Genomic DNA, 25,519 nt, shown 5'->3' on the forward strand with positions numbered 1-25,519 from the left:
TTATCTATAAATTAAAAGAATAATAATAATTTAATAACCATTGAAAAAATTCAACTCACTATGAATAATTAAACAAAAAAATATGATATTAATTTATTGTGTTGAATTTGGTGGAAGGCAACTTGGATTATCTTAACCTTTCTATTTTCGTTCATTTTATATGTGATGCAATGCAGTAGAGTGGTGACATTTATTTGATAATTTCATCGACAATTTATCAAATTTGTGATATTTCCCACACCTTACGAAGGTGCAAGATGAAAGAGTCTCATTTTTCTTTTTCATTTATAGCAAAGGTGTGAAGAAAGTAATTCTGAAAATATTGTCCTTAATATTTTTATCCCGAATGGAGATTTTTGAAAGTAATAACAGAAAATAGTGAACTTCAATCGAGAATATTTTATTAACACTTTGTAATTATTCGGAAATGCATTCACTGTCATTCATTCTAAAATACACAATCTTGATTTAATTTTTTAATTACTTAAATTATTCATTTTGAAACAATTTAGAATTTAAATTTTCATTTGAGAATAATTTTTTGGGATTAGTTTAGACTGCACTCCAAAATGTTCTTTCTGGATTGACTCACAACTGAAAGGTTATTTTTAGGATTAAATATGTTTTTATTTTTCAAATTTAAATGAAATTTGAATTAGTTCCTCTAAAATATGTTTATCGTTCAATTAAACTCATTATTGAGTCTGTGTTTCTTCAAATGGTTTCAGCGGACAATGCATAAGTGACGCCAACGTAATTCATTAACGCTCAGAGACAATTAATAAACTTAAAAATCCTTCCCTAAGGAACATTTTGACAAAAATGGTTTAAACCGTGCCAAATGCAATTTATATTGTGGACGGTACAGAATAGATAATTCGAATACAAAAAATATTTTGGTAATTTAATATTGCGGAGTTTCTGAAACTAATATGCCAAAATTGCTTTTGTTATTTTTTGAAATGTCCATGCCAAAACTGCATTCTGAAACTACTCTGTATAAACAAAAATAAATGTTACTTCTTTGCATCTATTATTTAAACAAAAGTAAAATTACAATAGATAAATTGTGGGGTGCATGAAGCAAGGACAAGATAATATTATACACAGGACTTCTCCAACAAATTAATATCATCAGTTATATATTCATCACTGATTAATTGATGTAATTTGCTAATCAGTAAACTTGGATAACATACATTTTTTATATTAAAACGAAAGGGGCTAATAATAATTATAATAATGACAAAACCTTCATTGCACGATAACTGGCTATTAACCAAGACTTTTAATTGAAATATTTTTAAGAATAAAAAAAATAAAAAGATTAGGAAACTACCCATGAACAGAGAAAATGTGCTACTGAGCCCCTTATCACAATAGATACAACATCAGAGAAGTTGGGAGTGGTGGGAATAAGTGGAGGCTTCTGGTATCATTGTAATTTGTTGAGCCATGTTTGTTTGAAGCATAAAATAGTAAACTTTATTTCCAAATCTTTACAGATTTGTCATGACTGGCAGAAGCAACCATTCCTGTGACGGGTGATTGTGCTAATGCAGATATCACACACTCATGAGCTGGAATTGTCATACATCTATTCTCAACCATGTTCCATAGCTCCAATGACTGCAAAGTATCCATGAATAAAATGAGAACCTATAATTTATTAATTTCCATAGTAATCACTTTTAACAGTTTGATTATGAGAAAAATGAATAGTGGGGGAAGTAACTTTTGTATAATTACTTTACATATATAAAACAAATAAACAATAAAAGAAGTGAAAAGGAAAGGCAAACAACAAAGATTCATAGGCACATGCAAACCTGGTATCCTCCAATAACCAAGAGAGTTGAGTAGCTTGGGTGAAAGACACAAGAATGATACATGTTTCCACTGGAATTAAGTTCATGAATGCACTCCCCAGATGCAAGTGACCACACTTTGACAGATTCTTGACTCACAGATGCCAAGTAATCTCCATTTGTATCCCAACAGACACAATGTACGTCTGCAGAGTGTCCCTAGAAATGCATTAAATTATAGTTATTACAATATATTTATCACAAAACAATAGGGCAGAGGAATTTTATTATTTTCTTAGATTTCCGAAGTTTTGTGTCCATGTTAACACCTGAAACATGTTCATCTGCCTATCAGTCTCAACATCAAAGACAGACACCAGACTCCCACTTGCTGCAGCCAGAAGTTGACCAACCCTTGGCTGAAACCTCACCTGGGTAGATCCTCCCTGCTTGATTAATTTAATATCGTTTAGAATTGAGAAAAAGCATAATTCATAATATCTAGATAACTAAAAGTAATTGTAGCTGACCTTAAAAACTCGGGTGCAAGAATATTGGCTAATATTCCAGAAACGAATCTCATTGTTATCATCACAGGAACAGAAAAGATCATTTTTCTTTGGGTGAAAATCAAGGGACACCACGTGTGAAGTATGACCACTATATGCCTGTAGAGAAAAGGTTGGCTGCAAAAGTAACAGTCAATGGTAAGTCCACTTACAACGAAACCAATACTAAAAAAGATACTTCTTTTCGCAGTGCAAGAGCTATATAAGATTTAGCACCCAATTTTCATGTACAGCTTAAAAGATCCAAAACAATATATTTAATTCAGAGCAACACATCTTCACAACAAGTTTTATCCACAGGGTAAAAAACAAAACTTATAAAGAAGGACACCTGAACATACAACAATAACAATAATCAAGCCGATTCTAACGTGGTTAATTCTTTTTTTTTTTAACTACGGTTCAAACTACAATCTTTTGAAAAGCTAGCAACCATAGAAACAAACCATCAACGTAACTGCCAGAGAACAGTTCTCACTTCCAAAATATAACTTTCACAAAATACCATGGGTTCTCAATTACAACACATTTTTAAAGTCCAGCAATCATTGGTCAAGAAAGATAGGTTTACTGAAAGCTGGGCGTCTTGACTTGCATACATGTATGTCTTAGTTATTTATAGTATAATTAGAATCAATCAAATTAACTAAACCAATTTCAGTGTTCACCATACAATCAGCTACCTATTTATCAATGTGCAAGATATGTTATTATTTTAACTACTGATATGTACCATCAGGGCCCATAATATTGGAGACAAGAACTAATGAATTATATTTTGCTAGAATCTGTTGTGGAGGCTTGGAGCCAGGCCAACATAGAGAAAAGGTAAAATCAAGGCTTTCATGCAATCTCTTTTAGTTGTTGACTCTGAAACCTGAAGATAAACAACACTTTCCAAGACATAAAATTATATAAGGTGTCTGTGTCTATTGACATAGAGGAAGAGATTTAAGAACTACGTTGAAAATCTAAAGTACAGCATAGACTGAATGAACAAAATTACACAGTAAATAGAATATAAATCCATGATTATCAAAAGGAAAAGAATCTACTTATTCCAAAAGAGTACTGATAAACACCACTGAAGGACATTTTTTGAAAATTAAATCTGATAATCTCAGTTGTTAGATTAAGTGATTGAAGTGATAAAGTGTACAAAATTTTAAGAAATGTAAAAACTTGTTGATATTTTATCAACTAACTTCATTTTAATGGATATTTTACTCTTTGAAGTATATAAGTAAATGTAAGTTGCAAGGTTAGAAGTCTATGAATGCCTAATTGATCTAAAATTTGGTACGTGATCATGAAGATATAATCATTCAAGAAAGTTATCATGAAAAGTAAACATTCAAGACTTACACTTTTTCATGGAGTAAATGAAATCTTTCATTTTTCCAAAGTTCTCTATTACTATATTTTTATGTGCCTAGACATCATATGTTTTCTGACAATAATCAAACTACAGTCTAGTCTCCGTTCACAGGGCATTTCGTTTAACAAAAAGCCGAAAGCAGATATAATTTTCATACCAAAGAAAGAACATGAAAGGTCTGCAATAAGAAGAGAATAACTTACATCCGCAGCATCCCACAACCGAACAGTTGTATCAAATGAAGATGTTGCCAGCTGAGTTGAATTCGGTCTGAAGCGAACATCAGTAATAATAAGACTGTGTTCCTCTGGTGTACTTTCTGTTTGCAGTGTCTCCATGTTCCACAGAACAACCTAATAGCAAGAAATAGAACGATAAGTATAATTTACAAGGTATTACTAGGACATTAAATTAACAAGGACCAAAAATAGCAAAAAAAGTAATTGGAGAACTAATATCAAAATAAAAATAAAAATTTGATACATTTGCAAGTACAAACAAACATACCAGATCTGCTAGAAATATTTCCATCATAATCTATAAAACAAATTTACAATTTGCAAGGACAAACAACCATTTTATTGACCTACTCAAAGGCCAGACTCTTTATCTGAATAAAGTATTAATGCAACCGCAGGGATGATAAGTTCACCAAATCAATTGGGTATATTATATCTCTTCATTCTTTTCATTCTCAAAATCTTTCTCATTTTGTTGGACTAAACCTGGAGATCCCACAGAATACGAAGACCACAAAATGCCTGCATAAAGCTATCTTTTTTTATTGAATATAGTATCTCATAAAGGGGTATGAATTTTAATTATCTAGAAATTGTACAAATGAAAAAATTCAAAATGTTTTTCTGGGTATTTTTGAGACAGACTAATTTTTGCAACTCAAAAAGTGAATTAATTGATGGTCTATGTTAAGTATCAAACAACCACCAATCAGACTTAATATAATAACATGGCGCTATGACTAAATGGTTGAAATTTGGCCCCACCTTATTTTCTAAGTAATTGTTTAATTAAAGCAGCACAAATTTATTGCATTAGGGGGTGCAACAGACATAAATCACTCAAGAACATTTCCTGATTAGCTTATGCTTTCAGAACATACTCTTGACATTAAAAGTATATGCAGCAAACACAGGGAAAGGACAAATAGATACCTAAGCTTTTAATCTTTAGCTTTTCAACTTAATTGGAGGGTGCTATTGGGTAAACTAATTAATGCTTGTTCTTGTCCGAAGTGTTACATGCTGATGAGAAGAGTAAAAGTTGCGTTTTCTCCCTATGGGAAGGGAAGGTACACCAAGCCTGTTAAAATCACAAGGCACATATGCCCATTTTATAAGATTTCGCATGAAATGTCTGCCTGTACCTTGGCATTCATACATTTCATGCGATTCATGAATATTGAAATGCAACAAATAATTTAAAATAGGTAATTAATCTTGTTAAGTTTTAAACTACAGAAAGAAAATATATATATATATATATATATATATATATATATTCAATTTTACGTTTCACAAGCAGAAATATAATTGGTGATGCTAGTGTCTTTTAACTATTTTGAAGCTCTGCCATTGCTTTAAACCTGTTAAGTTAAAAAAATACATATATTCTACCTTTTTGTCATGTCCAGCACTAGCCAATAATTTTCCATCTGAAGAGAAATGACAACAAACAACTTTGCTGTTGCTCTTGCGTATAGAACTAACTTCACTGAAGGAAAAGCCTGAAATGGGAAGCAATATAGACAGCAACCTGGTCAACGTGAATGGTAAAAATTTATACATGCATAAGAACATGAGATTACCTTTTGAAGCATCTGTAGCATGCTCAGAAGGGTTCCGTTTCAACGTGCCAAACAAGTCCCTTCCATCACCATCATCCTGTGAGAGAAATGATTCCACATTATCCTCTAAGGAGCCAACATCTCCAAAATGTTCCATGTCATCCTGCAACTAGAAGGATATAAATTATTAAGATTCAAGAACTATGATCTGTTAAGAAACAATATTATTTTCAGAGAACTATGAAAAGAAAATCTAAACTTCCTTAATTCAGCAATTGTACAAAATAGTTAAAAAGAAGCACTTTTCACTAGACTATTCCGGTTACAAGAATCTTAAATCTAAAAAAACTGCCCACTTTTCCCTTCTAGCTTCCTAATGGGCTCCTTTCATCTAACTCTTATTTGTAAAAACTACCTAACAATATCACCATTAAGATAGTTAAAATTGAGATTATGATCAGGATCGTGAACAACTTACAAAATCATAAATCATAATACAGATAGTAGATTTTACTCTATTCAAAAGTATCTTTTATATATATTTACCAAGTTGACATACATGACAAGTTGCCACATACTCCACTATTACTCTTTCCTACCAATCCAATAAAGGGATTGCACAGCGCTTCAATAAGTGAGCTATACTCCTGAAAGTCCTCCATTAAGCATAGAATGATACTCATTGTAACTCGGGAATCCACTATGATGATGCTGCCAACACTAATCTTCCTTTGTAATATAGCCACTCATGTTCCAAAGATAATGGGGGTACTGGTTTGGACCCTTGGTTAAATCCTCCTAGATTTTTTACGAAACCAGGTACAGATTAACCTCGCCGTCAATAGATTCAATATCCTACATAAAAGGTTCAGATATGGCTTGCAACTCCTTAACTCCTTCTTTCCTTGATAAGCCATCTGCTACTTGATGTGTTGCTCCCACCTTATATATTATTAGAGTATTAGAATAAAATACTATATTTTGTACAACTGTATGTTTTATACTGTAATATGTTTAGATCTGTTGACAGCTGTAAAGGTGTGGTTACAGAACCACTTACCTATATATACTCTAAATGTACATGATACATGTTAGTTTTTCGTTCTCAATAAAGTCATTGTGTTCAATTCTCTTCTTCTCTCTTCTGTTCTGGTTATCTAAGATGGTATCCAGAGTTTTTTTGCGGCAATCCATTTTTTTCTCTGCCTTTTGCTTGGTTCGATGCATTCGCGTCTCTCATTCTAAGCTTCCGCTGGTTCTGATTTGTTGATAGTGTCTCTCTCCTACGATTTGATAGTCGATTGTTCGTGTTTCTCATTGCGATCTGGTCCAATCGGTGAATCGTTCTCTCTCCTCCAATTTCACTATCAATTGTTCACGTTTCTCGGTGCGATCTGGTCCAATCAGTGAATCGTTCTCTCTCCTCCGATTTAGTCGTCGATTGTCCGCGTTTCTCGTTGCGATCTGATCCAATAGGTGGATCGTTCTCTCGTTCACTGTTTATTGATCGGTGCTAGGTATTCTTCTCGCGCTCGTCTTTCTGCGCGGTTTCAATCGATGGTTGACGGTGTTTCGACTCTCTGTTTTGCTTATGTGGTCTCTTCTCATGGCTTTTCACCTTCGTTTCCAACGTCGATCGCGAAAAAACTTGATGATTCTAATTACTTCCACTGGCGTCAGTATGTTGAACCAATCATAAAATCACACAACTTACAGAGGTTTGTGGTTAATCCTATTGTTCCTGCACGTTTTCTTACGAAATTTGATCGTTTAGATGGCCTGGTTAATCCTGACTACGAAGCTTGGGAGGTCCAGGATCAAACTCTTTTGGTCTGGTTGCAGTCTACTCTTTCTAAGTTTATGTTGTCCCACGTGCTTGGTTGCACTCACTCGTATGAAGTCTATGAGAAGATTCATGAGTATTTCAACCTCCAAACCAATAAGTTACGTACATCTATGAGAGGTGTTAAACTTCATTCTAAGTCTATGGATGAATACTTGTTGAAGATTAAAAACTACGTGGATGAGCTTGCTGGTGTAGGTGCTCTTGTTCGTCATGAAGAGCATGTTGATGCTATTTTGGAAGGTCTCCCTTCTTATTATGCATCAATAGTTTCTGTCATTGAAAGCAAGAAATGTGTCCCTCCTATAGTAGAAATTAAAGCCTTGCTATGCGGTCATGAGACTCGGTTAAACAAATATGTTCAGGACACACAATCCTTAGTCACTCCCTCTCTTCATTACACTCAAGGCTCCTACTCCCGTGATACTCATCAACGCAGTGGTTTTTGTAGTTCTTCTCGTGAAGGAAATAATTTTGCACGAGGTTGTGGTCACAAGTTTGCCAACTTTCAGTGCCAAATCTGTCTCAAATTTGGTCATACGGCAAATGTGTGTCACTTTCGGTCTGATTCCTCATATCAACCTCCTGAATCTCTGATGTTCATTGATCCTGCCACACAGCAGTCCATTCCCTACTCTACAAGTTCTTATAAAGCCTCTCATACTTGGACAAATCCAAACACGACATCCACTCCTTCTATTGGCCCTAGTGCCATGGTTGTCCAGTCTGATTCTCAAGGTAAAGCTACTACTTCATGGATCCCTGATTCTGGTGCTAGTCTCCATGTTACCGGTGAATCTCTAAACATTAAATAAATGCAACATTTTGATGGACCAGACCAAATTTTCATAAGCAATGGTGCAGGTTTGAGTATTTCTGGTGCTAGATCTTCTATGTTTGAATCTCCTTTTGATTCTCGTGTTCTTTTTCAACTCAATCATTTGTTGCATGTTCCCTCTGTAACCAAAACTTTGTTGAGTGTCAGTCAATCTGCCAAAGATAACTGTTTTCTTTGAGTTCCATTCTGATAAATGTCTTGTAAAATCCAGGGATCGAATAAGGTTCTTCTTCATGGTGGTGTTGGACCATATCGATGAACTCTACTCTATCCATAATATTCATCTTTTCTCTCAATCAAACCATGGCAGTCACCATCTCTGCTCTCTGCTGCGTCCCCTTCTTTTTCTACTACTTTAAATCATGTAAATAAAGTTGTTTATGACAGTACTAGTGTTCATTTGTGGCACACAAGATTAGTTTATCTTAACAACCATATTATGCATCTTGTATTCAAACATTGTAATCTCTCATTCCCTAATAAAGTTGATTCTATTTTTTGTCAATCTTGTTGTGCAGGTAAATCTCATAGGTTGCCTTCTCATGACTCTAAATATGTATATTCTCCTTTGGAATTAATTTTTACTGATTTATGGGGACCTGCTCACATTACATCTCATACTGGCTATAAATATTATGTAACTTTTGTTGATGCTTTCTCTAGATATACCTGGATTTTTCCTATCAAGACTAAAATTGAAACTCTGTCAGTTTTCCAGACTTTTAAACAAGTGGTTGAATTGCATCTCAATTGTAAAATTAAACAAGTTCAATCTGACTAGGGTGGTGAGTTTCGTCCTTTCACCAATTATTTAGCTCATCATGGTATTGTTCATAGACTCATATGTCCTCATGCTCATCATCAACAAACATAGACACATTGTTGAGTTAGGTCTTACCTTATTACATCAAGCATCTCTTCCTTTGCATTTTTGGGATTATGCATTTACTACTGCAGTCTATCTTATCAATAGATTACCCACTGTATCTCTTCAGTTTGTTGTTCCTTTTTCTGTCTTATTTCATAAAAATCCAGATTATCATTTTTTTTTTAAACTTTTGGTTGCTCATGTTTTCCTCTGTTACGACCTTATAAAAGTCACAAACTTGACTTCAGATCTGAAGAGTGTCTGTTTCTTGGTTATTCACATCTTCACAAGGGATACAAGTGTTTGGCTTCTAGTGGGCGCATCTTTATCTCTAAAGATGTTTTATTTAATGAATAGAGATTTCCTTATTCTGAGTTGTTTCCTCAGTCTCCTAATTCTGTTAAAGATATAAATCAGTATTTTATACTACAGCCTAACTTGTCACCACCTGAATCTTCTATTTCTCCTGTTGTGGCTTCTCCGATTCAGGTTTCTGCTAACAGAACCTCCCCATTCAGCTCAAGTATCTCGTTGGAGGTTGAATCTGTTTCTTCTCCTGAGACACATCCTGGTTCAGATTATGTTCCTGCACTCTGTAAAAACATTCATCCTATGCAAACCCGATCTGAAACAGCTGCCCAATAACATCAAATTCATCAATTCATCCTTCTCTGTTGCTTTTTCATTCTGAGCCCAAGACAGTTAAACAAGCTCTTAGTAATGCTAATTGGACAACAGCAATGCAGTGTGAGTATGAAGCTTTACTCAAACAGAAAACCTGGGATCTGGTTTCTCTCCATCCTGGCAGAAAAATGATTGGCTGGAAATGGGTGTTTAGGGTAAAGGAAAATGTTGATGGCTCCATCAATAAAAATAAAGTTCGTCTTGTTGCTAAAGGGTTTCATCAAATTCATGGGTTTGATTTTCATGAAACCTTTTCTCCAGTCATTAAATCGGTTACTATACGTGTTATTCTCACAGATGTTGTTTCTCATAGGTGGAAATTGTTCCATCTTGATGTTAATAATGTCTTTCTCAATGGGATCTTAGATGAAACAGTTTACATGCAACAACCACCAACATTTGAGGCGTCTGATCAATCCTTAGTTTGCAAACTGAATAAGGCTCTTTATGGCCTAAAGCAGGCTCCAAGACAATGCTTTACACGGTTGCAACATACTCTCCAGCAATTGGGTTTTGTCTCTAGCTCTTGTGACACATCTCTGTTCATTGATCAGCATAAATCTGATGTTATCTATCTTCTGGTGTATGTTAATGACATTCTTGTCATTGGCAGCTCTCTAAGTCTGATTCAAATTATCACTGCTAAACTTCATGCAAACTTTTCTCTGAAACAACTTGGTCAGTTGGACTACTTTCTTGGTCTTTAGGTCAAACATTTAATGGATGGCTCTATTCATGACTCAAACCAAATATATTCGTGATTTACTTCAAAAAATAAACATGGCAGAAGCTCATCCCATCTCTTCTCCTATGGCATCCAATTGTAAATTGTCTAAACAAGGTGCAGATTTATTCTCCGACCCAACTCTGTATAGGTCTGTTGTTGGAGCTCTCCAATATGCTACTATCACTAGACTAGAAATTGCCTTTGTTGTCAATAAAGTGTGTCAATTCATGGCTAACCCTTTAGATTCTCATTGGGTTGTAGTAACGCGTATCCTGAGGTATCTTAAAGGCACTCTGTTTCATGGTCTTCATTTTCAACCTGCTATGCTATCTCATCCAGCTCCTTTAACAGCATTGTGTGATGCTGATTAGGCATCTGATGTGGATGACAGAAGGTCTACATTTGAACAGCTGTATTTCTGGGTCCAAATTTGATTTCATGGTGGTCTCGCAAGCAACAAGTTATTGCTCGATCTAGTACTGAAGTTGAGTTCAGAAGCTTGGCTCAAACATCTGCTGAACTCACATGGATAACTTGATTACTTACTGAACTCAAAGTTTCTTTTCAGACACCTCAACTATTATGTGACAATCAGAGTGCAATGGCTATAGCACACAATCCTGTTTTTCACAATCGTACTAAACACAAGATTGATGTTTTCTTTGTCCGAGGGAAGATTTTGGCTCAAAAATTGACTGTTTCACATGTTCCAGCTCTTGATCAGTGGGCTGATGTGTTCACCAAGGCCCTATCTTCTACCCGCTTTACTGTTCTACGCACCAAACTTAATGTGAAGCATTTTTCTGCTGAAAAATCTTCAACTTAAGTTTGAGGGGGGCTATTAGAGTATTAGAATAAAATACTATATTTTGTACAGCTGCATGTTTTATACTGTAATATGTTTAGATCTGTTGACAGCTGTAAAGGTGTGGTTCCAGAACCACTTACCTATAAATACTCTAAGTATACATGATACAAGTTAGTTTTTCGTTCTCAATAAAGTCAGTTTGTTCAGTTCTCTTCTTCTCTCTTTTGTTCTGGTTATCTAAGATATATGACTTCAAATTCATACCCTAATAGTTGGGGAAACCAATTACATTGATTATAAGTTGTGATGCATTGTTTTAACAAGTGCCTTTTTTTTTATTTGTATACACTGTGAATTTATGTCCTAACAAGGAGGCCAATGCTGAATGGCCAAGACCAGAGCCATAAGTTCTTTTTCATATGTAGACTTTGTGAGAGAGGTGTTTGCTAGTGCTTTGCTGAAAAGAGCTATGGGTCTTTTGTCTTGGAATAAGACGACCACCAATCCTTTCCCAGAAGTGTTGCATTCTATGGAAAAAGACTTAGAATAATAGAGCACCCTCAAAATTGTAGTAATAGCTATCAGCAACTGTGTAAAGGCACCTAGACTGTCTTGAGGCCACTCAAAAATCTTTTTTTTTTTTTGAAATTGTCAAAGGCATGGCTATCTTGCAATAATTCCATATAAAACATCAATGATACTTGTTAGACCAAAAAAAAACTCTCAGGGCCCTACTGCTCGTGGGAATAGGCCATTACAGTATAGTTTCAGTCTTTTGAGGATCCATGGAAACTCCTTGTTATGAAATAACATGACCAAATACCCCAGTATAATTTTGTCGTATATCAAAATATCATAAAAAAAGCACTATAACATATCGACTTAGAAATTGCTCTAAAACTGATTTCATTGCACAACGAAAAGTAGTTGGTGATTGATTAAATAAAAGGCATAACCAAACATTCATAATGCCCTTGATGTGTTCTAAAAGTTGTTTTGTGTGTATCTGGCTCATACATCCTAATTTGGTGATATCCTCCTCTTGAGTAGAAAAATATTCAGTTCCATATAATTCTCCAATCATTGAGTAGGGATCTTATTTGAAAAAGTTGCTTTACTTAGGGTTCTGTAATCAGTACAGACTCTACAACTTCCCTCCTTTCTCATGACTAAGAGCATAAGGCTTGAGTATGAGGGTACAAGATTTGTCCTTGCTTAAACAGGAATTCAGTACTCAACTGCTATAATGGGAGGCAAACCAAAGTTCTACAAATACCACCGCATACTCATTTAAGATTTGTTGAAGTGGCCTATCCTCAGTTGCAGAAACCATAATTGCAGGTGCTTTTCCTTGTTGCTTCTCTAAATTTTTAGTGGCTTGTGTTCAACTATCCAAAGCATGCTTCCATTTTTATCAACATCAACCTTTTTGATCTTGATGAGAAAAAGTCATGGTAGGGGTCCTCCAATTGACCTTAACCCCCCTAAAAGTACCTAGGTCATGCCCAAAATGACATCTACTCCCCCTAATTCAAACAGAAAAAACTCCCGTGAAAAAAATGTAATCACCCATTCTCACATTCAGGTCCCTTGCATTGGCTGAGTTTGCTTTTCCTACCCATCTCCTAATCTCACCTTATTATAAGAATTTGTTGGATCAATCTTTAACCCCAGGTTGTATACTAAACCTACTGATATGATCTTGTGACTGGTGTCACTGTTTTTCACCCTAATATTCCCTTGTGATATCATTGTTTGCAGTTGAGTCATATCCCTAACTGCACAAGTTGAAAACTCCAACCATTAAGAGTCTAACTCAATTATCAGCCTCTTTTCTTTCAACAAAATCTTCTTCAACTGCCACTAATTGCACTATCTCCCCTGCCTCATTAATTAGTTCATTTTCAGCCAAAAGAACAAACCCCAAAACTCTTTTCTGGATGGACACCAATGACTGGATCAAAAGCTCCACCACACGATAACAAAGATTCCCTTCTCTTGATGTGTTCAGGAAATGAAAGATTCCTGGTTTCCCTAATCCTTGTCCCTGTCTAATCCGAACCAGGGTTGGCCACTGATGATCCGGATAATGATTTTTCACCCCGATGTTTGACAAGACCCATTGGACAAGTGTACACTGAGTGTGGTTCCTTGAGGATAAATTCGAGACACAATTTCTCTTCCACCTTAATATCAGAATCCTAAATTATGTTCACAATACAAAGGTCCACTGATGTGTTGTGTATCCTTCATAGCCTCCTCCATGTCTCGTACAATTTCCATGGCTCAAAGCAGGTCTTCTCGATCATGTGGATGAACCTAATTTTGTATTTGTATATTCTGATATAGCCCTGCAAAAAAATACCCAACCAATTGATCTTTTGATGTTTGATTTGATTGAGATACCAGGATTTCAAATTCTTGGATGAAATCTTTTACACTCCCAATCTATCTAATTGCAGCCAATCTCTTAAAGAATATGCTTTGCCCACAACCCCTCCAAATCTCCATAACAGTGTTGTTGCAAGATCTTCCCAAGAAGGGTTCTTGGGATTTTGTCACCAGAATCTGAACCAATGGTCAGTGTTTCCTTCCATGCCAATTAAGGTTATTCAAATTTTCCAGCCTTTTGATGTTCCTTACTTCAAAAAATTTTCCGGGCTATCCATCATAGTAGATCACTCCTGTCAAACATGGGCAACTCCACCCATTTTATCCAAGGGCAGATTTGTTCTTCCTCGTCCCTTTTAATTTCAAGAAGCAATTTCTTTCGTTTCTTAATTTCAAGAAGCAATTTCTTTGTTTCAGAGTTTGATCATGCGTAGCAGCATACTCATGTGGCGAGCTATACAAGCTCATGGTCATCAAGAATGTATTATGGTTCTCAAGATCCTTCGTAAAAGGGGCTCAATAAAATCACGCAAGGCAGCATGAAATCACCCAACATAAAACACAAGACCCTCAATCGCCGTGGGGCAAGGAGTGTTCAGAGATATTGGCAAACACCGTAGTGATATTGTGTGCCATTGGTATAAAGGACACAAGCCTCACTCCAAACTGATGGACATGTCTCGTGTACCGAAAATAGGTTTGAGTGAGACATAAATAAGTGGATTTAATAGCACTATAGAATTAAGCATCAATCTTTATCCATCGTTCTCGACTTTTCTAGGAACACATTCGGCAGCAGTGGCACAACCCACTTAATCATAACCCAATTTTGGAAGCCTAAGTAGAATAGTTAAACCCATCCATATTCTCAATACTAACAATATGGTTAGAAAATATGGAAGAATCTGTTCTAGACATTGATGTGGTGTTGAAAGAATTTTTCTTTTTTTCTGGAAAACAGGAGAAGAAACAATATGGTTAACTGGATTTTGGAAGCCTAAGAAAAAACAACAAAGGAAACCTTGCCAAAGAAAAAGGTGGTTAGGAAAACTTGCCAGAGTCAGCACTGAAACATAGTGTTGAGAATAGAGAAAATAGGCTTTGAGATTAATTTCCCTTGTGTATAAACCACACATAGGATAATCTATTTATAATAGAGAGAGGTACAATTAAAAAGAGTAATTGAAAATAAATAGAGTAAATAGAAGATATTGTTTGATATTGTGATTAACGATATCTAACAATATCTTAAAAATATCAAATAATATCAAATAATATCTAAACAATATCTAACACATAGAAAGGAAATATGTGAGAGTTTCATGAAAAAAAATCCTTCAAATACATTAGGTCTATCAAGTCAACATAATTTTGAAAAAGGCTCTAGACACCATGTTAAACTTTATGGAAGAGAAAAACACTAAGTAGAAACTGAATGTTTATGAGACAGCACAAGTACCTTTATTTATATTGAGAAAGAAGAATCAATACAATAAACAGAGAATTCTCTGATAACAAATATATGATATGGGAATAAATAAAAAAGTTCCTAATAATACATAAAATCTAGATATTCCTGATTATATAGGACTAGCTCCTTATTTCTATAATTATAACAGTCTCATAAGGATACTTAATCATTAAAGTTAAAATAATACTACAGTTTTTTTACAACAAATGTTTAATTTGGAAGCAACAAGTGAAGTAGATTCATGCTCCTCAAGTAATACAGATTATAAAATTATCAATTTGATTTACCAGTTGATTTGTGGAAGATGCAAGACCACCCGCTCCATCAGTACCATACATCATCAAGCCTTTGGATACACCGGCAACATTCTGCAAGTTACCCGCCATAGCAACTCCATCACCAGGAGTATGAGTCGATGGCGTTGATGGCTGAGAATTAGAAGGGCCAAGTGTATTTCCTGTCCCAGTACTGTTTGCAGGTCCTGAAGATGTAGGTCCCTTCCTTTTCCGGTTATTCTAAAAAATGGTTGGCAATTGATTATTGCATGCAAGGGAAAAAGCATTTAAATATAAACTGCTAGCTCGTATAACTTTGGTCAAACAAAAAGGTAAAGGTATCTAAAACTGATATAATTTTAAGCATAAAAGTAAAACCTGCATCAATTGTTGTGGATGCAAAGGATCCTGTTGTTGCTGGGAGGTGGATTGTTGGATCTGTGGCATGTTGATCTGCATCAAAAATGACAAAATAATCATATTAACGCAGAGAAGATGAAATTTCTATTATAAAGCCAAAATTGATTCTTTATCAAACTTCTATTAACAAAATTTCCTATTTAGGCAGAGTAACAAGCTAAAATATTTATGGGTACCTTAAATAGAAAATTCTTTAAACTTTCTCATGGCTAGAGTATATCAAGAAGACAGAAACTCTCTGACTTGTTCCACAATTTGTCACTCCAGTAGTAAGTGCAACTAATTGTTTCAATCAAGTCTGTGCCATGCCACATTACATGACTACAAGGAATATTTATTTAATTTTCAGAAAAAATGAATACTTGACAACTTCACAAAACTAGGTCTAGTTATTCATATTAGGAAATAGTCAGTAACAAAGTATACGCCCTAGAATTAGGATCATTTTATTGTATTTTTTTTATTTTGATAAGGAGTCCTATAAACATTGGGATAATATGAATCTAGTTTCTTTTTCTTCTAAGGTACTTCCAGTAGATACTTAACTCGTTTATCTATCTTCTAAATTGTGAATAACATTCCACATTTTCCAATTTCATACATTGTCACAGCACAACAGTTCAGTTCAGATATAGGACTGCATCTTCTTTTATATAGGCTACCTGAATGCACTCTCAATCATACTACAAGTCTTACAATTTGAGTTTAGATCCTAACTCACTTGTAATGTGAAAACTGCCCAAGCTTTATAAGCTCTATGTAAGCCACATCTCTAGTCAATGTGAATATATCAACCGTCTTGAGGTTGCAATCAAGGAATTCAGATAGAGGCCACAACTAAAACGGCATTCCAACACTTCAAAAAATCATCTCTTGTCAATGTGGACTCTACCTTAATTGACTAATCTACATTGATCTCTTGTAATGGTGAAAACAATAAGTCCATTAAACTAAGAATATCACACCTCAAGTCTGACCACTGTCGCAGAGTCACCCATATTGTTTTTGACAGGTTTGCTATGCATTAAATATGTGCCCCTTGAACTATGAATGTAACACAGAAGACTCCGTCCGGCTCCCTCTTAGCCCAATTACCTGACTTTTACTAAGCCACTGCTAGCTATCCTTCCGGACTTCCTCAAGTGGAATGGGGATCACCAAACCTCTAGTTTCATTGCTTTTATTGTACACAATGGTAATTCCCATCATAGTCCTCTCTCCCTACTTCAAGTTATTTAATTTTTGTTACTATGATTAAAAGGTCAAAAACTGTCTCAACAACTTTGTACTGGTCATCTCTTTCACCTCTCTATTGATAACGTTTGTTAGGCTCTTTGGTCTCCCTTTCACTTATTATCTATTAGTCATCAGACTCCTATTTCTTCATTGTGCCATTTCATTCACTAAAGACACTATTTTGTTGATTGACTGGAGTTCAGAATGGATGGTTGGCATCAGATAATAGTGGTATGGGCTATATCACCTTCAATCCTCTGTTGACTCTACTCTTCTTATTCACTTCTTATTCACGCCCAACAGGGTCACCTTAGTTTTCAAAAGTTATAGAAAATATTGTTGGGCTTTGCCACATTATCTAGTTTATCTTGTGTGTCATGTTAATTAGGAAAACATAGGGATGGCAACGGAACGGCACGGAAACGAGTTTCATTATCTCATACTCATTACCAAGGTAAAAAGATTCATCCTTATCCCCAACGTGTATAAAATTTTTGTTTCATTCCCATCCCCATCGAGTAACAGGTACCCCGTACCTGTGCCCATACCCACTTTCATATTGTTTCAATGCCAAATAATTGTTTTCATAAAAAAAAATAATTACATCAAACAAAGCATAATATTATCAAATATTAAATACCAAAAAAATATATTTTCATATCTTCGATGTTAAATATTTAGAAAAAAATTATAATAGTATAAATTTCAAATCAGAATACCAAGTACCAAAGAATAATAAAATATTTCACAGTTAACATGAATAAAATTTCACAACCAAAACATCTATAAATTTTGCAAACATTAATAAAACAAAGTCGATAAAGTTAAGAAAATATTTAAAAAATTATAAAAATAAAATAAATATTCAAGTTTAAAAATATTTTAAATATCTCTTTATTAATCTAATCTCTTTTACTATAAAAAGATAAATATTATATTGAACAAAATCACACATAAGAAAAATATTAAGTTAATAATAATTAAAATTTAAACATAAATATTTCATTTTTTGAACTTGAATCAATCTATGTTAGATATTGTAAACAAGACTTATGACAATTACTTTAAATTATTATATTATAGTAAATGAAAAATCTTTAATCAATTACTGTGGTAAAATTACACGTATAAGAAAGAATTATGAAATAAAAATAACTATAAAAAAATCATCAAAAAAATATTTTACATAATAAAACTAAACAACAAATAAAAATATTAAAAAAAAGTAAAAAAGATAAACCAATTTGATACACCATTGAATAAAATGTACAAAGGAAAAAAGTATAATTAAGGATATGATAAGATGGAAAATACCTTAAAAGATATGAGAATTTTTTTCAAATATCATAATAGTTGGATTGTTGAGAGACAATGTAAGTTGCTTTAGCAAAACAAGTTTTTCAAATAAAACAAAAATTAAGGATCATAGAGAATAAAAGAAGATAAGTTTTCATATTACCTAATAAATGAATGACTTTCGCAATTGAACACTTGAGAGTCAAACTTTTTTTCGAGAAAAAAGATAAACAATAAATACAAATATTAAGGAGTAAAAATAATCAAATTTGAGTCCTAAAATATATCTTATTCACAGAAATTGATAATATACTAACTGAACATAACCACACAAAAAGAAAAAAAGTGTAATCAAGGTTGTGATAAGAGAGAAAGTACCTTGGAGATATGTGTGGATTTTGTAAATATATAACAAGTCAAACAATTAGAAGAGAGAAGAAACACACACACACACACACACACACACACACACACACATATATATATATATATATATATATATATGTATGAGGCTACTTAATAAAGTATGGATACTTTAGTAATTTAAACAAGATCAAGATGAGGACGAGATATGTATTGGCACAAGTATGAGAACGGGTCGGGGAGGGTATATACCCATCCTAGACTCATACCCAATTGAAAAAATTGGGTATTACCCATACCCGTATCTGGTAAATACGGGGATTCCCCGTCAAAATGAGAACGGGAACAATACTTTAGTAATTTAAACAAGAAAAAGATGAGGACGATATATATATATATATATATATATATATATATATATATATATATATATATATATATATATATATATATATATATATATATATATATGTATGAGGCTACTTAATAAAGTATGGATACTTTAGTAATTTAAACAAGATCAAGATGAGGACGAGATATGTATTGGCACAGGTATGAGAACGGGTCGGGGAGGGTATATACCCATCCTAGACTCATACCCAATTGAAAAAATTGGGTATTACCCATACTCGTATCTGGTAAATACGGGGATTCCCCGTCAAAATGAGAACGGGAACAATACTTTAGTAATTTAAACAAGAAAAAGATGAGGACGAGATATGTATTGGCACAGGTATGAGAACGGGTCGGGGAGGGTATATACCCATCCTAGACCCATACCCAATTGAAAAAATTGGGTATTACCCATACCCGTATCTGGTAAATACAGGGATTTCCTGTCAAAATGGGAATGGGAACAAGTTCGAACAATACCCACAAAGACGAGTTAATTTGCCATTTCTAGGAAAATATGGTTATAGATCTTTTTAAAAGTTGTCTTAGTAGTTAAACTGCACCTCCTTTAATTTTAGTTCATTATATGGTGTTTGAAGCCAAGTTGGTACAGTCTCTACCTTTACTAATGACTACTCGTAGTTTCTTTTAATGAAAAATTAAGTTGGGATGTTATGCATTTTTCTATCCTTTTACCATTAAATAAATTAATTTTTGTTCCCATTTGCCTCTAAACAGTTATAATTCTTGTTAATACCTTCCTCAATTATTTCAAAACTTTATGGTTTCACATGACATTCTCCACCAAACATGTACTTTAATGATAGTGCTTTGCTAGGAATCCAAAAACTGAAAAGAAGCAAACAACAATCTTATCAACTAAAATGGGAGATAATCCAAAGGCTTCCCCCTTTTACAACAGAGCCACTGATTTATTCCCACAAGAATTACTGACTGAATTCCTCTACTTACAAATAGGATGAGCCTGTCCCATAACATCCTATAATTAATCTCTTTTCCTAAAAATAAGGAAAGATCATAAGAAAAATGAATAGACAAAGATAAAAGGATAGCTAACTTATTCCTTATTTTCTTGATAAAGATAAATAAAAAGATAGGTAATTTATTTCTACTTTTTCTAGGAGAAATAAAAGAATAATTAACTTATTCCTAATTTCTAGGAAGTCTCCTAACATGTTCAGGCATCTTATAACATAAAGACTGACAAGTATCATTCTTTGGGGAGAGCAGAAAAGACATTCTCATTAAAAGGTACCATAATCTAATCAGTTGCACAAATAGCTATGTACACAAAGACATCCTACAGATCATCCATAAACACAGCAATGCTCTAGACAACACTATCATATAGAAAACTCTTCGATTTAAATGATCAAATTGTTCTAGATTTACCACATTCAGGAAACATGATGTCAAGAATGTAAAATAAATGTTACCTTAGAGGAAGTAGATTGCATTGGAGAGCCTATAGATCCATCATTTGCAATTGATTGACCGTCTTTAGCATTCAAACTTCCCCTAGTTAGTCCCCTTAATCTTTGAGGATCCATATCTCCATAAACTGGTGAATTGCCAATATTTCCTTGTGCCTGTACCTGTGCAAGGAGCTGCTGCTGTTGTTGAGGTAAAAGCTGAAACTGATTTGCACTCTGAAGGAGTGGTTTCTGAACTGGTGCTCCAAAACCAGGACGAATTTGATCAATGCCCTAGATCATATTACAATTTATTTAAATTGGATCAGAAATAGTGCTAGATATGTAAACAAAAAGTAAACTGAAGTCTCGTAGCAGAACTTACAGTTAAAGGCCATCCTTTCAGTGTGAGACTACCTACACCAGCATTTAATCCTGAAATGGGAGAAGAAGAGAACATTGAAACCAAGTAATATGATTAGCGAATGAAAAATGCATAGTAATTATGTGAACCTCATAAAACATTTTAAAGAAAATGATCTTCAAAACCTTTATGACAACTGAACTAGCGCAGAAACCCCAAATAGTGGAAAGCATAATAAACTAAAGTATCATAAAAGGTTTTGAACAGCATAAAAGTTTGGGTAAGTTCGTAAAGCTTCCATAGACTCAATCATAAACTTGCAAGATTACCAGTTAACCTCGTAAAAAATAATATTAAAAAACTTATTAATAACAAATAGGCATAACACAATACTCTTAACACAACAATGTCAACTTTTCAACTTCCACAGTAGAGAACAGTAGCAAATCACAATAATAAGGTGTGATACTACATCAGTACCAAATAATTCAAACTACATAAATGACCAACTCATACATAAATTGATAAAAACATAAGTTACTAAAATGTGAAAAGATTTTGAAAAGGCATTAATTTCTTCAAATGATTTGAACCTTAGTAAAATGTTACCCTTACTTGAGTACAAAAGCCACGCATGAGCAACTAAAAGACAGTTATTGTTGGGTCATTTAGGGTCAAAAGTTACATTTCATTTCAAACTTGATAACTTTCTTCTTGACTAAAGTGTTTATGTGATTTTACATAAGTTCAACTAGTTCACCTGAGTTTATCCAAACAGAGGTTCATAATGAGTTATCTCATTTTCTCTACCTAGACTCACGAACTTGCAAGAGTCTTCAAGTTAATTAGAGGCTTTAGTAATAATGGTAACCAAGCCTTGTTGCCTGTTTTACATTTATATAGATGGTGGAAATACAAATATGTTTTAATTTCATTCCATCTTTAAATTGCTTTTCTCTTGTACTGATTTTACACCTGTGTTTGCAATGCCAGGCTTTGACTGCATTCCTCCCTGCCCGTAAATTGATGAAGGGTCCATAGGCAAGGATCTCTGCATGGCACCCATGTTGACTTCACCTTTGATATCCTGCTGAGGAAGAAAATGGAAAATCAGCATTGTAATTTTATAGAGAGAAGAAGTAAAAGAATTAAGATGAAGACTGAGCAGTAGAAGCACATACAGGTGTTTGCTGTGTTCGAGCCTGGATTTGCTGCAAAGCTGCCGTCACACTTCCTGAATTTCCTTGAACCATCTGACTGTTAGGGGAAAAGGCACAAAATTAGTAAACCTGTACAAGACAATTGCATTTCAAGTTAAATAAAATTTACCAATAATATTACCCAGGATGATTTGTTGATTTCAAAAGGGCCATTCTGGCATCTAAAAGTGGTTGGGATGTCTCTGTATCCATGGGGTTAGAGTGCTTCATCCGCTCCTCATACATTTTTGCAGCCAAAGCGCTTGCAGTAGATTGCCCAAGCACTCCTTCTGTAGTGATAGAATTTACAGGGCCTCCAAGGGGAGGATGATTAGAATCCCTTCTTTGAAGTTGAGCTTGACGAATTAATTGCAGCTGCTGCATTTGCAGTTGCTGTTGTTCTTTCACTTTATTCTGTTGTGCCTGCGAGTCATCAATAAAGGAAAGGCAATTACTCTTAAATGTAGTGAATTATCAATTAACCACCAAGTTGGTGAACCTAATGAATGATTTTATCTTCAGAACTAAAGGAAGAAAAGGAGGTACCTCCAAATATGCTGCAGCAGTCTCTGAATGTTTCTCATTTGTCCGTGCAATAAAAATATCCCAAAAAACAGACCACCACTCAAAAAGAAAACCTCCAGGAGCATCAATTGCTGCAATTGCAAAGTGTTAGCTATAATCAATTGCTGTACAAGTACCACAAAAACATCCACCCAGAAGATGTACACAAGCCCTGTACGGAACTGTAGGAATCAGGGTATCCAAAAACTCACATGTAGAGGTCGGGGCAACTGAGTATTTAATAAAAACAACTAACAAAGAATAAAAGTAATTAAAAGCATTAAATCACCACATCAATTAGCTCTTACCGACGGGATCAGGAGAAACCTTCCCTTCTGTCATGAATGCTTTAGCAGTGTTATGCAACTTCTTCTTCACCAAATAATCATAAATATAAACATCAAGCCTAGCAGCATAATCGGAAAGAAACACCATATAAGTAGTAAGAACACAAAGTAGACAACAATAGTCAATAAATGCAATCAGCTACGCGGATCAGTAACTCCAGTGCCTCTATCAAACATAAACTATTCTACTCACATCTTATCTGCTTCCCAATTACTCTGCGCCATGATTCCCCGTTCAGAAGCAAAATTAACTGCTAAATTTGACAAGATATCAAACAAAACAATTTCAACAAAGTCTCAAGGCAAGAAAAAACAAAATTAACTGAATTACACAAAACTCAAAGAATAACAAAATGCACGTAAATCGCGAGAAACCGACCTCAAAACGCAACAAATAGATGGATCAAACTCGTACATTACCAATCCGAGACTGCATGCACCAATGATCACCACCGACAAAGAATTGCGCTCAGTTTTGAAAACCGCAAACCGTGAACAGTCGCATCCGATTGAAGGAAACGGAGCCACTCATAGAAATCACGTGAATTACACAATTGCTGTCACCGAATCGTGGAGAGAAAGATCGAAAGCGAAGAGAACAGAAGAGAAAGGGAATTAGGGTTCGCAACGCAGTGACAGTCAGGCCTAGTCGAGTTTCAACTATGAACTGGTTCCAACAAGCTTTTCAACTGTGAGTTATGGTGAAAGATGAAAGAGTTTGAATGAACGATGTTCCGAAGCTGAGGCTCGTTAACAAAACGAAGCTGAGGAGAGGTTCGGGTGTAACAAGCTTCCGTACTGGAGTATTGATTAATATACAGCTTAGAAATTGTAGATCGACAAACTTTTAGATTCTGCATCTCAACCGTTGATAGTGTTGATGGACAAGTGTACGGCTGATGTTATGTGATTCCCATCACTGTCAAGTATCCACTGTCGCCATGTATTATGCATGATCTCATGAGAGAGTGTGTATTAATAGGTTTTTTCTGCACCCATCCTTTATTACTATATGCACCTCCATAATTCTTAGATAATATTTTATTCTTCATAGTTTATTTCAACTTTGTCTTCTCTTTCTCTCCAATTTTTTGGCTTTGAGTGTGTTTATATTTCATTGCTATACTATTTTAAAGTTTCTTTACCCTTTAATAGGTACAAAAGGTATCAATGAGTAATATTAATAAAAAAAATTTAAATTTCATTGCAATAAGCCTAAGGATTCCAAAGTTTGTTAGTATCTAATGGGTACAAAAGCTATGAAAGAGTAATATTACTAAAGTTTTTTTTGTTTTCATTGTTTAATTTGCAGCTTCCGAATTCGAATTACTCAATTCAAAAATGAACTTTTCGTAAATACAATAAAAATTGTATATGTAAAGAAAAATAAACACTTTGAATTGGATGATCTATAGTGTGTGAATTTTTATTTTTGGATAAAACATTTTTATAGTTTATAATTTATAGTTTATAATTTATAGCTTATAATTTATAATTTATAATTTATAATTTATAATTTATAGTTTATAGTTTATAATTTATAATTTATAATTTATAATTTATAATTTATAATTAATAGTTTATAATTTATAATTTATAAATTTATAATTTATAATTTATAATTTATAATTTATAGTTTATAGTTTATAATTTATAGTTTATAATTTATAATTTATAATTTATAATTTATTTTAATTTATAATTTATAATTTATAATTTATAATTTATAATTTATAATTTATAATTTATAATTTATAATTTATAATTTATAATTTATAATTTATAATTTATAATTTATAATTTATAATTTATAATTTATAATTTATAATTTATAATTTATAATTTATAATTTATAATTTATAATTTATAATTTATAATTTATAATTTATAATTTATAATTTATAATTTATAATTTATAATTTATAATTTATAATTTATAATTTATAATTTATAATTTATAATTTATAATTTATAATTTATAATTTATAATTTATAATTTATAATTTATAATTTATAATTTATAATTTATAATTTATAATTTATAATTTATATTTATAATTTATAATTTATAATTTATAATTTATAATTTATAATTTATAATTTATAATTTATAATTTATAATTTATAATTTATAATTATTAATTTATAATTTATAATTTATAATTTATAATTTATAATTTATAATTATTAATTTATAATTTATAATTTATAATTATTAATTATTAATTTATAATTTATAATTATTAATTTATAATTTATAATTTATAATTTATAATTTATAATTTATAATTTATAATTTATAATTTATAATTTATAATTTATAATTTATAATGTATAACTTATAATTTATAATTTATAATTTATAATATATATACACACAAAAGGGTCATGAGATAAAAAGATAGTGCTAAATATTAAACGTATTTCACTATCAAGTGAG

At 33.1% G+C, this 25,519-nt stretch overlaps 1 protein-coding gene across 10 annotated transcripts; it reads right to left on the bottom strand.

Moving 5' to 3' along the window:
* Positions 1–1,113: 1,113 nt before the first annotated feature.
* On the bottom strand, positions 1,114–23,873 carry LOC114191503 (transcriptional corepressor LEUNIG_HOMOLOG). 10 transcript variants are annotated; one of them, XM_028080699.1, is made up of 18 exons: positions 23,459–23,873; positions 23,273–23,330; positions 23,041–23,138; positions 22,715–22,824; positions 22,311–22,591; positions 22,151–22,226; positions 21,945–22,056; positions 20,991–21,040; positions 20,630–20,899; positions 15,843–15,917; positions 15,477–15,704; positions 5,581–5,728; positions 5,390–5,499; positions 3,959–4,108; positions 2,339–2,494; positions 2,138–2,257; positions 1,830–2,027; positions 1,114–1,629 (listed from the first exon to the last, which is right to left on the bottom strand). In XM_028080699.1, exons 2-18 carry the CDS (start codon positions 23,302–23,304, stop codon positions 1,486–1,488), a joined length of 2,358 nt encoding a protein of 785 aa, XP_027936500.1. In that variant the 5' UTR covers positions 23,305–23,330; positions 23,459–23,873; the 3' UTR covers positions 1,114–1,485. The 10 variants fall into 10 exon arrangements, with proteins under 10 accessions (XP_027936500.1, XP_027936497.1, XP_027936498.1 ...); XM_028080696.1 differs by having other exon boundaries at positions 21,945–22,059; positions 23,495–23,872; XM_028080697.1 differs by having other exon boundaries at positions 21,945–22,059; positions 23,273–23,333; positions 23,495–23,872.
* Positions 23,874–25,519: the final 1,646 nt, after the last annotated feature.

Source organism: Vigna unguiculata, chromosome 7 (assembly GCF_004118075.2).
Source record: "Vigna unguiculata cultivar IT97K-499-35 chromosome 7, ASM411807v1, whole genome shotgun sequence".
Lineage (NCBI taxonomy): Eukaryota > Viridiplantae > Streptophyta > Magnoliopsida > Fabales > Fabaceae > Vigna > Vigna unguiculata.